Source organism: Dasypus novemcinctus, chromosome 18 (genome assembly GCF_030445035.2).
Source record: "Dasypus novemcinctus isolate mDasNov1 chromosome 18, mDasNov1.1.hap2, whole genome shotgun sequence".
In the NCBI taxonomy this organism is placed as follows: Eukaryota; Metazoa; Chordata; class Mammalia; order Cingulata; family Dasypodidae; genus Dasypus; species Dasypus novemcinctus.
Genome location: NC_080690.1, coordinates 35,525,365 through 35,541,837, shown reverse-complemented (window position 1 = coordinate 35,541,837; position 16,473 = coordinate 35,525,365). Strand labels below are relative to the sequence as shown.

The 16,473-nt window shown below is 51.7% G+C and overlaps 1 protein-coding gene across 5 annotated transcripts; it reads left to right on the top strand.

Moving 5' to 3' along the window:
• The first annotated feature begins 7,750 nt into the window (after nucleotides 1–7,750).
• Nucleotides 7,751–16,260, top strand: IRX6 (iroquois homeobox 6). 5 transcript variants are annotated; one of them, XR_002796211.3, is made up of 8 exons: nucleotides 7,752–9,415; nucleotides 10,473–10,730; nucleotides 11,449–11,558; nucleotides 11,750–12,057; nucleotides 12,863–13,231; nucleotides 13,393–13,471; nucleotides 14,380–14,596; nucleotides 14,696–14,829. XR_002796211.3 is itself a non-coding variant. In XM_023587825.3 (7 exons), exons 1-7 carry the CDS (start codon nucleotides 9,371–9,373, stop codon nucleotides 14,453–14,455), a joined length of 1,242 nt encoding a protein of 413 aa, XP_023443593.1. In that variant the 5' UTR covers nucleotides 7,751–9,370; the 3' UTR covers nucleotides 14,456–14,829. The 5 variants fall into 5 exon arrangements, 4 of the variants coding, with proteins under 4 accessions (XP_023443593.1, XP_012379355.1, XP_004455108.1 ...); XM_023587825.3 differs by having other exon boundaries at nucleotides 7,751–9,415; nucleotides 14,383–14,829; XM_012523902.4 differs by having other exon boundaries at nucleotides 14,380–14,829.
• The last annotated feature ends 213 nt before the right edge of the window (nucleotides 16,261–16,473 follow it).

Here is a 16,473-nt window from a genome sequence, read left to right as displayed (position 1 = left end):
TGATGTGCCAGCCATGGTAACGAATGCTTTGCTGAGAGTCCACATTTAAGCAGAAGTGCTTTTTTTTTTTTTAAGATATATTTATTTATTTCTCTCCCCTTTCACCCCCCCCACCCTGGTTGTCTGTTCTCTGTGTCTATTTGCTTCATCTTCTTTCTTCGTCTGCTTCTGTTGTTGTCAGCGGCACGGGAATCTGTGTTTCTTTTTGTTGCGTCATCTGGTTGTGTCAGCTCTCCGTGTGTGCGGCACCATTCCTGGGCAGGCTGTACTTTCTTTTGCTCTGGGTGGCTTTCCTTATGGGGCACACTCCTTGCGCGTGGGGCTCCCCTATGCGGGGGACACCCCTGTGTGGCATGGCACTCCTTGTGCGCGTCAGCACTGCGCATGGGCAAGCTCCACACAGGTCAAGGAGGCCCAGGGTTTGAACCGCAGACCTCCCATGTGGTAGACAGACGCCCTATCCACTGGGCCAAGTCCGCCGCCTTCCAGGAGTGCTTTTGAGCCCTGGGAAAGGAGGAAATCTTGACTTCCACAAAGAGGTAAGCCCAAAGGGTCTTTGTAGATCGCTGAGTGCAACCTTTCCATTTTACAGATGAGTAAACTAAAGCCCCCAGAGGGGAAAGACTTGTCCCAAGTTGCAGGGCTGGGGCTAGATCCCAGCCTTCTGTCTCCCTGACCAGTGCTTGGCTCCGTTAGCCCTTGGCTGCCTTGTTCCCTGCCATCCTGTGTTTACAGCCAAGGGCAGGACCCTCCCATCATTCACATTTAACTTTTATGGGGAAACAACCAAGTACAAATTTTCCCTTTCTCCGTTAACTGCATAATCTAGAGTAATAAATTAGTCCCAATGCAAAAAGATGCCTTTAATCCTCACTCTGCCTTTCCATATCCCTGTGGTGTTTACCATGTAAAAGGAGTGCTCGTGGTTAAGATCCACTCTCAGGCTTCCCTTTACACATGTATACATTTATATTTTATAATTATAGTTGCAGGTTTCCCCTCTGCTCTAACCCTGCCCTCAAGCCGGAGAGTGACACAGGAAATGGTTTATGCTCTCGGGCCTACACTGACAATCTAATCCCGCTCGTGTATTTCATGCTGTCGCTGTCGAGTCCACTTTCTCCCAGCCAGGAGACAGACACTGCCCAATGCCTCTGTCTCTGCTGACCCAGAGCAGCGGGTGCCTGGAGCAAACCTTGGCACCCCCTTTGAAGGATGCCAGCTGCAGGATAGAGGGATTCAGAAATGCAGATGGGGAGCCTCACAACAAGGCACTGTTGGTGGATTCATTACTGTTGATAAAATGCTTTGTACGTAGCGTCATATCCAGGTGTTTGCTGTGAACACTGCAAACTCTTTCTCTCTTGAACTCATGATTGGAGAAAACCTGAAAAACCAGAAAGCAGAAAAAAGCAAACTGGAGCATGGTGTAAATAAAGAGCAAGGCGCCCCTTCCCAGGGATGGGAAGAGTTACCAGGTCACCTCCCAAGGCCTGTATGTTAATTCCAAGGTTCAAAGCTCCCAAGGGTTTTTCTTAAACTCGTTATGCTTTCCTGTAAAAAGGTTCGGCTGTAAGTGGGCGGGGTAGGAAATCAAAGACCCAAAGTTTCCCTGATTGTCTCTGCTGCTAATTACTTATATGACCCGAGCCAGGGGCTTAACCTCACTGAGCCTCAGTTGCCCACCTGTGAAACAAGGGTGAGAAAACCTGTCCCATTTAACCCCCAGGGTGACAGGAGTAAAGGAAAAGAGAAAGTCATGAAATTGTTATACGTGTAGAAGGTAAAATGGATGGATTTAGGCAACTAAAGTACTGATATCCTAAATTTCCAACCTGGCGATACTCCTTCCCTGACTCCCATCAACCAGTATTTATGAAGGATGTAGCTTCACAGTCAGTTGGACATTATATACATGGCACTAGTCATCACTTGAAGGCAGGAACGTGAAATGTGAAAAATATTAGCTAAACTTTCAAGGCTGTTGGTGTCAGGAAGATGAAAAAATTTGTCTGCCTCAGTTTTTAACTTTCTCTACAGAAAAGTATTGCATGAACATGGAAGGGTTAAGGGGAAGCCAACCACATGATATAAAAGGAATAGAGCAGCTCAGATCAACTACATGTATAGGTGATTATTTCTTGAAACTGCATCATTTTGGCAACTAAGGATTTAATGTAAAGTATACCATTTTTCCAAGACTTTGAATGCAGCAAACTGAGCTCAGAGTCCAGATTTTCATTGCCAGCTACATGACAATGGGATCTCTCAGGCTCCATCTTCTGTAAAATAAGCTAAACAATGCCTACTTTTCAGGCAGATATTATAGCTAAACTGAAAACTCCATGACAGTAGAGATTTTAATTGTCTGGCTCACCACTCAATCTCCAGCCTCTAACCCAATGCTCTTTAGTAACAGGTGTTCAATAAATGTTTGGTGGAGAAATGAATGAATAATAATATTAAAAGTGCTTGCCTTTAAGCCCAGAGTCTTGTAAGCATTCAATAAACATTAGGCCCCTTTCCTGAATTAATATGGCACTCTGTGAGTGGTTCCAGGATAATTTGAGAGTGCTTCACTCATTAGAAGGTAGCTTGCATGAGGGCAGGAAACTGTTTTTGTTCAGTGCTAAATCCTCACCTCCTAGAACCATGCTTGTTGTTTAGTGGACACTCAATAAATGCCTGTTGAATAAATGATATGTGTCATTCAAGTAGACTGCATGTGATTTGAAGAAGCATGCTACTTGAAGAAGAGACAGTGCCCTCTGATTCCTTATTCGCAACTCCCAGTACCTCATATTATGTGTGCACAAAAGATATTTAAGCATTCTTAGTACCCAAGAATGGCTGTCAAGTCTTTGTACCCATAGGCTGTCAAGGGGGCAAGATTGCTTAGAATCACCACAGTCTGTCAAAAACAAACATTAACAGAAGCCATGCAATAGTTTTGACTCCAAAGGAAAAGCCGCTTCTACTACCCCCGAAACTCTTTCTACGAACAGAATTTCAACAGAAAATTCCAAAAGAAAACACTCAGTGTGAAATCCCACAACCTCTGTCACTATGAAAAATGTTATGGAAGGGGATTTTGCTTATAAAACAGCAACATGCAAAAGTAATCAGTGCTGAAAAACTCAAAGATAGATGAAGAAAACAAGAGGAACAGATCCAATAGCTCTGGTTTTATGAATAGACTATTCCACCACCCCACTCATTTGTAAGACCCTCCTGAGATTATTTTTTACAGCAGGTTATGAATCATCTTCATGATATCTTTAAATGGATGATCAATACTATATTTTCCCATAAAATGTTTGGTTTGAAATCCGATTTTAAGTGCATTAGAGTTTTTGTGCACTGAATGGGTGAACGCCATAATAAATTGTCATCAAATATGAAAGAAATATAGCATAGATTAATTGCCGTATTTATTTATGAGTCTATAAAATACCTTGTGAAAGTCCTGGCACATTTTTGGGATACCAATTTGAACCTTCAGGAAAGTTAAAAGCATTACAAGAGACTGCAAGGAGATTTATTATCAGAATGTTTTTAATTGCAGACCCAGGCAGACAGGCAGGTATTAGGACAGCTATGCCCTAATGGGCATGGCTCATGTGTTTCTTTTTTCTTTCTTTCTTTAAAAATGATATACTTCCCATATTTTTATTGATTTGCGAAGATTTGTCATAAATTACTGTGGCCAGCACATGATACCACAAATGGTCCCAGCTTCCCTAAAGTAGTAGACCCCAGGTGGCACTAAAAAGAAGGCTCCTGGCCAGGTTTAATGCTCAGTTTTAAAAGTAGGAGAAACCACAATGAAGGCGAATACTGGGGGAATGCCACCAATAAGATGAAAATGTACATGGCTTGAAGCTGCTCCTCTTTATAACTGAAGCCCTAAAGTCGATGACAGTAAAATCCCTCAGGGAGAAGAATGACAAAATCTCATCCTTAGCCACGCTCCAGTTAGAGAGCTGAATGCAAAAATACACAGTCCCTGGCTGCACCTCAGTTCCCTTTCCCACTTGTCTGGGCCGTGATTCTCTTCCCTAATTGTACACCCAAGCTCCACCCGTAGGTCCTGGTCCATAGGGGTAAAAAGAGCATGATGGCATCTTATCCCAAAGAGTCCCTTGAAGGTCTTTCTTTCTTACTTGCATTTCTTTCCCAAAGACTTGGGCTTCAGAAGTTGCTCTCTTGTTTCTAAATCCATACTTCTGTTGTTTATGTTAAATTTCAATTCCTTGAAAGCACATCAGATGTCTTGAGCTTATTACCTGAAAGATGTCACCACCCACAGCATAAAAATAATCAAGAGCTTCTACACGTAAAAACGGCTTTGAGTGTGTGTGTTACTTCAGCAAAACCAGAGTTTAAAATATCCCTCTTCCTGAAAGTAGTCGGTAACTGAATTCTATTCATTGCTTTTTACCTTGGCTGGACTTTTTTTTTTTTTTTAATGTTTTGTTGTTGTTACTTTTGGTTTTGTCTCTTACTGTTTGCCATTTTAATGAATAATCCACATCAGATCTCTAATACTCTCAAATTATTACATAAGCTCTTTCATAATTCAGGTGGCTACGAAAGCATGCGGTAGAGCCTCTGAGCGTACGGGCTTAGAGTGGCCTCCTTTTACATATTTTCTCTGCTAAATCCTGCTAGTACTGAATATGAATTTGCCCAGTCCAGCCGGAGTTAGCAGCATTTCCTGGCTGGGTCTGGCTTTATTTGTGTTTGAAATGTGGTCGTGTGGAAAGGCCCAGCATCAGGAGGTCTGGGTCCTGGCGCCTGCTCTGTCATCTCCTTGGCTGTGTGACCTTCAGACATGCTCCTCACCTCTCCCAGTCTCAACTTCTGGAATAAGATAAAGCAGAGACATTTAGGAAAGCTCCCGAGCACGCTACAAAGGCAAAAGAGTATTCTGACTGAGAACAAGCTATCATTTTAAACTCTAAGCTCAGGTACAACGCTATGAAACCAGGATCTCTGCATCCAGTTTCATTTTTGTACTTTATTCCGAAGAAGTTAAGTCTACCTTTCTCTCCACCACCTTCCCAACAAGCAACATCAACACCCTTGACTGGGAATTATTGCCTTTTTATTTTCCCCTCCTTGATGCCAGAGTTGCTGTTGACAATACGTATGCAAGCAAGGCAGGGGCTCAAGCAATCAGATGCTGCGCACACAACTTCCGTCAAAACAATTAGTGTTCATTTCGGCTTTACTCAGTGAGACCTGTGGTGACTGATCAGTATAAATTATGAATGCATCTGTCCAGATGCACTTGTTCATTCATGCATAGATTTGAGGAAATTTCATTCTTCTCAGTTCAAAAACAGTCGCTAACAAAAACCCATACTTAAAAATATAATTTAACACACTTTTGACTGTGCTATTATTCCCATATACTCACACATTCCATTGGTGACTTGAGGTATTTGACGTTGATTTCAGGTATATTTTGGGGTTGCTATTCTCCCTCCCCAACCCCATAAAACAGCTGTCTTTATAAATCATTAGGAAATTATGGATATTTTTAACCCAAAATAATGCAATATGATTTTTTCCCTGATTTTTTTTTGGGGGGTACCTCATTCAAGCTTATTTTTAAACACAGTTCCTTACACTGCCTGCTCAGGACCTATAGCACATTTAAAGCAAAGCAACTTGAACTCTGAATAAACCATGTGGATTCGCTCTCTGTGTCCACATAAGCTTTAGACTCTTTATTTCATATTTGATTTAATGATCAGCTAGAGGAACCAGCAGGTTACCCTTCCACAATACAACAAAAGCATCTATTATCATTTGTTTAAAACACTTTAGGTGGAAAGACTCCCTTTAACATAACTGGGATGGTCTGTATTTGATAGGCTTACTTACTTGCGTCAACAAAATTCTACATGTATGCGTACACAACTGGGCATTTTCCTTGCAACTAAATTAATCAGTGCTGAAGAAAGCACTGAGAAGCTGTTTGTGCTGGAGCAGCACAGAGCTCTCAGCTGCTGAAGTAGGCGCCTTGGGATGGAAGCTGAGAGCAAATTGCATTGCAGCTTGCCTGAATCAGACTTTGCAAGAAAGACTTCTTTTCACCTGAGGTTTCTGCCAGACAGAGGTTAATATCAGTTTAACCCACTTGGCTTTGTTTAGTTATATGGGTCCCCAAATAATGGGAACAAGAGGCACATTTCCTAATACCTATATTTTAGGTCATCCTGCTCAATGCTCCAGGTGGTTACAATCATATGTCAGTGACCCAGGGCAGGTTTGCTGTGGGTGTGGCCCCTCCCGAAGAAGGAAATGTTACATCAAGGTCTCTAGAAACTGGAAAACAAGGTGGGGGAGGGAGTCCTCCCTGGAAGATATTCTGATATAGCCACAGAAACCATAAGCTACTTTGAAGACAATAAAGGAGAAAATGTGCCTTAACAGAAAACATGTTCTTTTGTATGTTTTTTTTCCTTTTCTACATAAGAAAAACACTGAGATGTCCTCATAACCCCACTTTCCAATTTATTTCACAACTGTCCTTTCTCTTCTTTTTGTCTTTTTTAAAATCTTGCTGCCTTTCTTTAATGCTAGAGAAAAGCAAGAGGTAGGCCTGGAGGCCCTGCACACGGCATTGATACCGCAGAGGCCTTATAAATCAGCTAAAAAAATCAATAAATCCTATATGGTAGTTTCTCCTTTGCAACCAGATCGCCAGGGTACAGAGCTAATGCTTTTTCTCCACTACCATTCCCATTTTCTGTCATTAAAAAAAAAAGTCTGCTTGGGAACGAATCGGCCATCAAAGTTGCTGAGTAAGTATTTCAACTATTTAATTTTATTACTTTACAATTGACATACCTTCCCTCTGGAAGTGTTTGCAATTAATTAATTAGCAGTAATCTTCCCCAAGGGACTAATATAATGAATACTCTCCGATGCTTTTTTTATTTAATAGCTTGGATGTATCCAGGCTGCAAATGTGTAGATGGCCCCAAAGTGCATTTTGAAAAAGCAAGGGATTTATCTATTACGATGAATTTTTATCACTAAGTCAATCTGGCGACGACTATAATGCTATCTGTAACTAGGAATTTCCCGGGTTGAACGCCAGCTTTCTCCAAGGTAGCGGTACTCGGCGGTGGCAGCAGCTAGGAAGCCTTGCAGGTTCCGTTTAGTACTTAGACTGGAGCTAGTCCTCGTGTTAATAATCGCTTAGGCGAAGGAGTCTGCGATCCGCGGTTTCTTGCGCGTTCTGCAGTCTGTGAAGAAAATAAAGAGGAGGAAAGAAGCCGGAGATGTTTTAAAGAGGTCACTGACTTTCAGGTCCATGGGTCCCCTCTGCGCAACGCAAACTCGAGGCGAGAGCTTGCCCCGGTCGCTAAGCTTTCGCCTAGCCCGCGAGAAGCCAGGGCAGGGATCTGAGTTGTTCCTATCTTCTGGGCCACGCGTTCCGGCATTTCAACTAGAAAATAAGGCAGGGCCCTCCAAACAGCCTCCAAAACTCCGGGGAGGCGCAGCGAGAGCCGGGACAGTGTTTGTAAACTGTAAAGTATGGTGACCCTTGGAGTGACAAGCGAGGAGCTTTGAGGTTTCTGGCCTGCAAATCCGAAAGCCGGGTGTGAGTTTCCACCCGGATCCCGGCAGCAACGCGGAAGACCTTCCCGCGCCAGACCGACCGGCCGCTCCTTTCGCCCCCAGGCGGCGCGGGTGGGAGGGCCGCAGGACGGCTCTGAGTCTGGGGTTTGCGCCTTCGGATGTGCCGTGCTCGGAAGCTAGTGGCCGCCTGTTTGGGGATCCAGGCCTAGCGGACGTAGCCCCCTCCCGGGCATCAACGAGATCCCCCTCCTAACAGTGCCCCTTTGAGGATCCCTGGGAAGGAAATGGGGTTCAGACCACTGTGCCCAGCCCGGCGTCCCGGCCGGAGCGCAGGAAATGGGCTGCCCTCCCGGCGCGCTCCACCGCGGCTCGCCAGCGCCACCCCCAGCGGAGCGCAGCGGCTGCAGCTCGGCCCCGACGCCTTTCTCCCGGCTCCCCAGCTTCTCCACGACTCTGCGGGCGGCGAGCGTAAGGCAGCGAAGCCTCGCTTTTGGAGGAAAAGTCCAAGGGTCGCGGCCCGCGGCCTGAAGATGCCAAGGGTCAGACTTGGGTTCCCAAGACGTGTCCGAGGGGACCCGAACCTCGGCCTGGAGAGGTCACGTTCGGCAAATTCGAGAGCCAGACGGCTGCAGAGAAGCCCCGGGGTCAAGGTCCCGGGCAAAAGCCAGGCCTCCAGGCCTAGAGTACAGCCTGAGGCCTGGGGATACTGAGGCGGGAAGCCCGATCCCTGAGGACAAAGACGGATGGGCCAGTGGAACCCACCGACGCTGTTCCAAAGAGCACCCGGGCTTTGGCGCCAACAAACTTTCCGACAGGAGAAGGGCGGGGGCGCTGGGCTGGAGTCTTCTCTCCTGAGCCCTGCTCTCCTCCACCTGCCAGTGTTCAACCTCCGCCCAGCTTCGCCCACCGCGTTCCCTCCTCCTCCCCCGTGCGCCTCTGTTGCTGAGACTCATCTCTCTCCTATCCCCTCCTCCTTCTCCCTCTTGCCTTTCTCCCCACTTTTCTCCTATTTTTTCCCCTTGTCTCTTCTTTTGTATTCTTCTCTTCTCCCTAGCTGCCCCGCTTGCCTCTCTCCTCCTCCGGGCCGCAGGGGAGGATGTGAGCGCGCTGAGCCCAGGGCCTGCGCGGTGCGGAGGGAGGCGTTTCTCCCACTTCTCCCGGGTAATTTGGAGATTTTGTGTCTGTGCGTGCGCGCGTGTGCTTGAAGAGAAAAGGGGTAGAATCCAGCGCCGAGCAGAGAGGGTCTTGGACGTTCCTCACCAGCTGCACCACCTCCCAACCATCCGGAACAAGTGTGACTGTGGGCGAGAGTGTGTGTGCGCGCGCGCGGGCTGGCTGCGCTTGGCTCGCTTGGAGGCCCGGGGCCGCGGGGCCCGGGGTCCCGCCCGGCGGCCCGGGATTACCGTGACGTCACATTGAGCCACTGGCCACCTTGGACTGGGACACCTCGGGAGTCGCACAGCCCCGCGCTGCGCCTCGCCTCACCACCGCGCACCTTTGGGAACCCGCACCCTCTCCCTTCCCCTGCCCATCCATGGGCCCCTCTGTCTTCCGGACCCCGCGGGCCGGAGGAGCGCCTTTCGGAGCACAGGGCTCGGCAGCCCGGCTGCTCGCGGCTCTGCCTCCAGCCTCGCCAAGCGGACAGAGGAGCCGGCGCTGGGTACCCACGGCGGTGTAAGGAACCGCGGCGCTTCACAGCTGGGGTCAGCGAACCGCGAGGCTGAGGCGGGAACTCGCAAGGGAAGAGGGAGGCGGGCCAGGGACCACCACCATGTCGTTCCGGCACTTTGGACACCCGTACAGCGGCGCTTCGCAGGTAAGAAGCGCCTCCGTGGGGGATGGGGTGTAGACTGGGTGGCGGCAGTGCCCCGTGCGCGCTCCTGCTCCTGAGCGCCCTCCTCCCGCACGGTCGCGGGGGAAGCCAGAAGAACCAGGGACCATAATGATGTACCACAGCCCCCTTTAAGATCCCCAATCACTGCCCCAGAACGTTCCGCCCTCGAGGGCGTGCTGGAAAATCGCTGCATGACCCGAAACTTGGGCACACCTGACCCCGTGTTCAGCGAGATGGATAGGATCCCAGAGATCTTCCAGTCAGTTACCCTCCTCATCTTTGGACACATGTCCGAGGTGTCTGGGGCAGGCCTCAGAAAGAAGACTTCCAGTCCAGAGCACTGTCCATCGCATCATTTTTGTTGTTGTTGTTCGTTTGTTGGCCTGTGTCCACTTCCTCCCTTCCCACGGCCGGGCCCGGACACTTTGCCTCTGGTAGTCTCGATTTTTCAAGCCAGGGTGATTATTATGCAGTGACACGAGCTTCTCGGGGAAAGTCTGAGCTACTACCACTGTTCTCTGGTTTCTCTCCAGAATGTGAGGTATATTTTCCTGGGGTCTAGTCCCAGCTCAAACTCTGACCACGGTGTGATCTTGGACAAGTCTGGCTCTCTCTGGTCCTCCACGGCAGATCCTAAAATCGGAGCACGCCCGCGGGCGACTGTGATGATGGTCTCCATAGCCATCTTCTAGCTCTGCCCTTGTAGGAGTCTGTGGTGGTGAGGGGTGGGGCCCCGGGTGGGGCGGGGACCAGCGGGGTTTGGCGCCTTTAATTCGGGTTTCTGAACGCTCTCATCACCCGAACGCTCACATCATCTGAACGCCCTGCAACTCTGGAGCCTTACCAACCGCATGGGCATGTCTATAAGGGATAAATTTTGTCTTCGGATTATTCGTACCCCAGCACCTAGCACAATGCTCATCTCACTGTGACATTTAGTGTTGAATAAAGGAGGGACCTAGCAGTTTCTTTCTTGCCGCTGGCCCCGAGCAGCCAGAGGCGCGGGGCTCTGACGTCCCCTGCCCCTCTCTCCCTCTAGTTTCTCGTGTCTGCCAATTCCGGCGCTACTTGCTGCGAATCGGCCCCGCGCTCGGTCCCCGATGTGACCTCAGGCTCCACCCGGGCGGCCGCCCTCTGCTGTGCACCCTATGACAGTCGGCTGCTGAGCACCGCGCGGCCGGAGCTGGGCGCGGCCTTGGGTATCTACGGAGCCCCCTACGCGGCCGCTACAGCCGCCCAGAGCTACCCCGGCTACTTACCCTACGCTCCGGAGCCGCCCGCGCTGTATGGGGCGCTGGTGAGTACGCGGGGTGGAGCCTGGTCTGCGCAGAGCCCGCCGGGCCTGGGGGCACTAGCGGCAGTGGCGGGTAAAATACAGTGACATCTCCAAGGGACATCTAGGAGGGACGCATAACTCCACGGAAAGGAAATGCCCAAGGCCGTGTACAAGGGAAAGACACACCTTTACAGTATTGTACAAGTTTGCAGACTCCATTCTGTTGAGTAAACGGTTGTGCCTTCTATTAATAATGTGAGATGGGTAAGTCAGGCATCATTATTCTCAGTTTACAGATGAGGAAACTGAGATGCTGAGGAGTTCACATACCTCACCCAAAGTCACAAAGATACAAAGGGCCAGGGAATAGTTCTGGAAGGGGCGGTAAGACTGGAAAGTGCCCCTTCTGGGGGTGGAGGTGGGGAGGGCGGACAGAAGCAGCCACAGGAATAACAGCAGCTAATATTTAACTACTGCTTATTTTGCACCAGGGAATCTGCCAAGCGCTCACCAGCACGGTTTCCTTCAGTCTATAGGTACTATTATTATCATCCCCATTTTATCAAGGGGGAAATAGAGGCACAGAGTAGTAAAACCACTGTGCCTGAGGTCACAGCCAATGCGATTGGTGGTACGGGATTTTGAATCAGACTTGACCCCAGAGTGCACACCCTTAGTAGATACACTGCCCCGCCTCCTTCCCAAAGGTAGGCCTGAATTCTCCTTTTCTCCTCGCCAGAATCCACAGTATGACTTTAAGGAGGCTGCGGGGAGCTTTACCCCAGGCCTGGCGCAACCAAGAACCTATTATTCCTACGAAGCCACCCTGGGGCAATACCAATATGACCGGTAAGGCCTGGGGAAACGCAGCGGGCCGCACAGCAGGTTCCTCCGCTCCTCCGCAGGGCACGCGGGCCGTTGGAGTGGGGTGGAGCGAGGAGGGGAGAACCTCGTCCAGGCCCTAGACTGTCCCCTGCCTGCAGCCCCCGATTCTCAGTCCCGGAACTGGAAGTCGGTCTCGCCCCACCCCCTCCCCCTAGGTACGGCGCGGTGGAGCTGAGCAGCGCTGGACGCCGGAAGAACGCCACCCGGGAGACCACCAGCACCCTCAAGGCCTGGCTCAACGAGCACCGCAAGAACCCCTACCCCACCAAAGGCGAGAAGATCATGCTGGCCATCATCACCAAGATGACCCTCACCCAGGTGTCCACCTGGTTCGCCAACGCGCGCCGGCGCCTCAAGAAGGAGAACAAGATGACGTGGGCGCCCAAGAACAAAGGCGGGGAGGAGAGGAAAGTGGGGGGCGGAGCAGAAGAACCTCTGGGATGCCTAAACGGCGACGCCAAAGGTACCACCGAAGGCGTTTTACAAGCTCTGAAGCAGTTAGGTTTGTCCTGCGCAGCCACCCTTTCGGGTACTTTTGCCGGAAGGCAAGTCTCTGGCTTCCGCTTCCATTTTGCTTCCCCTAAACGCCGCGGGGCCTTTGCCTGCGCTTTTACCTCGGCCTGGAATTCCCTATAGAACCTTCTTCTCGACTTTAAATTGTCACCACCCAAGCCAAAGTAACTCCCCAGCTATTATCCATCACATCCTTCTATTGCATTTCCTCTGCCTCCTGTCACCATGAGAAAGTTTACATACTCCTTTACCCTCTCTAGAACATGGCGCCACTGGAAGGCATCTTGGGCACTGGTGTGTCCCCTAAAAACCTAATAACTCAATGCCTACTTGGTGTCTGGCATGTATCTGACTCTCAATATTTGTTGAATTAAATAACCCCAGCCACCCGTGGGCAATTAAATTGGAAAACGTCTGCCACCACCACCACCCCCATTTTTAATTTTTTTTTTTACAGTTGCAAAACGGAGACCCAGGTCTCAGGCAGCGCAAACTGGCGTTTCCTTGGCCTGGCGCTGCTGGAGAGAGGAGGAGTAGGTGACGGGGTGGGGGCAGGGCTGGGGTCGGGAATTCTTCCCCAGGGCACGTGTAGCTAGCCCAAGCGCCAGTGGGAAGGCTGGTGTGGAAGGCCGGGTGAATTACACCCAGAATGCCCTGAGCACAGGGCCCATCTTGCTAAAAGCTTCCCTGGGCTGGGCACTCCCGGGGATTTCCCTTGGGGCCTTGGGCTTTTCTCACTCGCTCATTTCCTGCAGACATTACTGTTAGCCAGGAGGCCCGGGGGCTCCGGCTGAGTGACCTGGAAGACCTGGAAGAAGAGGAGGAGGAGGAGGAGGAGGCCGAGGAAGTGGAGGCAGGGGCCACCGCTGCGGACAGGCTGGTGGAGTTTCCTAAGGGCGCGCAGGCGCTGCCCGCATCCTGCGTCACAGCTCAAGAGGGTCGGCTAGAGCGTAGGGAGTGCGGCCTAGTGATGCCCCGCTTCTCCTTCAATGAGCCCGCGGGGCTGGGAGAAGCTGACTTCCTCGGGGCGCAGCTAGGGGCTCCCGCGCTCACCGTGCACTACGCGTGCAGCGAGAAACCGCGCATCTGGTCTCTGGCGCATACTGCGGCGAGCGCCGTTGAAGGTGCACCCCCAAACCGGCCCCAGCCACGAAGTCCTGAGTGCCACCTGATTCCCGGGCAGCCTCCAGGCTCGGGAGGGCGCCCCACGGTCCCCAGAGACTCCTCATGCGACGAGTCTTCCCGCGTAGCCAAAGCTTTTGGAAACCCCACGTTTGCTCTGCAGGGGCTGACGCTGAACTTTGTGCCGTGCCGGCGGCGGAGGGAGCCTGCAGTGCAGTGCCAGTACCTTTCCGGAGCAGAAGGTAGTGGGCCCCAAGGGCGCTGAGAGTGTGTCCAAAAGACAACCCCCACCCACCCTGCCCGGCCACTACCCGACTTCAGACCTTTGGTCTCTTTCCTAGCACAATATTGTTCCACAAAACTCCTTGAAACATAGAATCACAGAGTCACATGAAGCTTGGCGATAAAGGTTCCAGTTCTCCCTCATTTTAAAGCCAAATAAAAGCAGTAAGCTCAGCGAGGGGACAGACATTTACCTAGGATCACTTAGAAAGTCATGGAAGCGATGGGCAATCTACACCACCTCTCCCCTGTGAGGGAGATGGCTGGCTTCCCTGCCTGCCCTTCAAAGAGGCCCACACCCTGCCAGATGCTTGTACCAGGCAATTGTGAGTACTAGGCAGGCAGCAGGACTTTCCTAGACGGCTGAGGGGGTGAGCCAGGCGCGCACACACACGGGGAGGGGTGGGGGAAGGCCCATAAAGACACTGGGGAGTGTAGACCTGCCCCTGCATTCAGTCCCCTTGGAAGCCCAGAGTTGGTGCTGTCCTGGAGAGCCCTTACCCCCTGGGGCTCACCTCAAGCAGGGAAATCAGTGTCCCCATGCCCTGACTGGTTCTTTCCCTGTGCTAAGGAACCTGGTGGAAGGGAATGTCATCCCCTAAAGAGACTGCCCAAGCATCAGGTTCCCTGAAGCAAGGACTGTCAGATTCTGCTCTTTGCCTTAGTTTCTCATCAGTAACTACCAGCTGAGTATATTGGGTTATAATGTTTTAGAATTTACGTATAAAGGGGTCCAAATATTTCCCCCAGTAAACCAGTTTCCTCTAGACCGTTGTTTCCCTTCAGGAGAGACACACCCGACACTCTGATTTCCCAGGACTGGGCACAGAGCAACCTTCGGATTTTAAATCAACCTTTCCTCTCTCAGCAGGTTAGCGCCATGGTGCGATGTGCAGAAGAATCTCGGAAATGAGCTCCACTTTTCTAACTCACCTCCACGCTAAGACGCGGCCAGACCTCCCCAGGAACTGAGGCATTCACTTGGCTACGAGACAGGCGGAAACCCAGAAGCCCTCCTGGTGGCCGCCCCTGCACGCGGAGCTGGGGCTGGCGGGCAGACGTGCACCTTGTCAGAGCCGACGGAGGTGGCTGGCACCCGGGAATGCGCGGGGAGGGGGGGAAGGCGGGGCCGTTCGCCCCGCGCACCGGCGCGACCCAGTCTCCCTCCCTCCTCTTGAATCCAGGTCTGAGGCTTGCCGTGCTCCCGCTCACCCCCGCCCGCTCACTCCCTAACTTCCTCGCTAGCGGCTGCATTGGCCCTCAAGGGCCACGTGCGGCCTCTCTTCCCCACCCCTTTGTGTCCTTAAAAATAGCCAAATTGAACTCCAGCTGTGTGGCCCATCTGTGCGGGGGGTGATTGGAGAGGTCGGGTGGGGGTTGGCACGCAGGGGTTGTGCGGCATTGCAGGGGCAGCTCCAGATCCCAGTCCCTTTCAGCCGCAAGAAGCAACACCGACAAGGCCACGGCGCCTGCAGTTGGGTGGCCCAAACGCTGCGGCACCCACTCCGGGCCAGATTGCTGCTTCCACTGATTTCGTGGGGGTTGAAGGCGGGCAGCGGGAGCAGCAGCTGTTGGGAGCAGAGCTAGGGGGAGAAGTAAGGATATTTGTTTGGAAGCTGAATTTATTTCTGGGTTTGTACTTGAGTAATAGGTTTGCCGGTCGGGTCGGGTGGGGGGCGATGGAGATCAACTCGCCCCTGGGAGCTCAGTGCCGTCCCCTCGGATGGTCTAAATGGCCAAGTCGGGCAGTTGTCTGGGGCAGGAAGAGGGGAGAGGGGGCTCGGCATTCTTTCTGTTGAATCAAAAGTGTGCCCAAACACTTCTGGCACAAGAGGGGATTTGGCCCCCTGGGGTGCAGTGGTGGGGCAGGGTAGGATGGGCGACTTGCCTCTTTAGCTGAGAGGTACAAAATGTGCCCAGCAGATGCGGCTTCTTAGGGCTGCTTGCGTTGGGGTGCGCTGGCAGGCTTCAGCTTTAGCCAGGGAGTGGCCAGCGGGAAGGGGAAGGAGCCTAGTGGGGGGAGGGCAGGCCCTAGAGGGAGCTCCCTGGGAAGGCCAGAGGGAGTAGAGCTGCGATGTGCACGGAAGGACTGCATTCCCGCGCAGCTGTATCTGCCTTGCTGGGCTCCTGCCTGGCGTGGGGGGCCTGGCTGGGCGGTCTTCCAGACCAACATGGGCGCCAGACCTTCTCCACTCACTGAAAACTTGGAAGGAAGGATCTCTGTCCTCCAGAAGAGATTTCAAGACCCTTGGAGGCTACTGGGGGTGGGATAGAGGGACCTGTGGAGGTTGGAAAAGCTGAGGGGAACAGGCGGGACAACATCCCTTCTCGGTCCCACCCTATCTTCCTTTCTAAAGAATTATCAATGATTGAAGGGGGAAGGGGCATTAGAGATCATGAATTGCAAAAATACAAACTTCTCCAGATGAGGAAATCGATACCCAATGGGAAGGCAGGGGACAGGCTCAGGGTCACATGGAATCAGTGGAGAGGGACCCCAGCTTTCCACTCCAACCCAATGCCCCTTCTGGGTGTCTGCTCACCCACCTCCCTTTCCTCTGGGAGAGCTGCTCCCTGCTTTCCTTTGGCTTCCAAGCAACAGCTGCTCCCACCCCCACTCTCCCAGGGGACCTTCCAGCCGCCCTCGCTGACCTGAGGCTTAGGGTCTGGGAAATTAAACTGTGAAAAGATAAACATTATTTCCAGTCGGCTTTGGGGGATTAACGTTTGTAATAAAGAGCTTTAGCTGGAGGTTTCTTTCAAGGCGCCCTCAACCCCACCCCCTTCTGAGGGGCAGGTAGACCCCTCAGGGGTAGTCTTCCCAGGGCCTCAAGTTGGGGGTGCTGCTTCAGCTAGCATCTTGGAGAGGGGGGCGCCCCAGTGAGTCATCACTTGGCGCAGATGGGAAACCAAGGCCTAGAGAGAAGGAACCTACCTAAACCTGAGGTCATGTGGTGAGCAG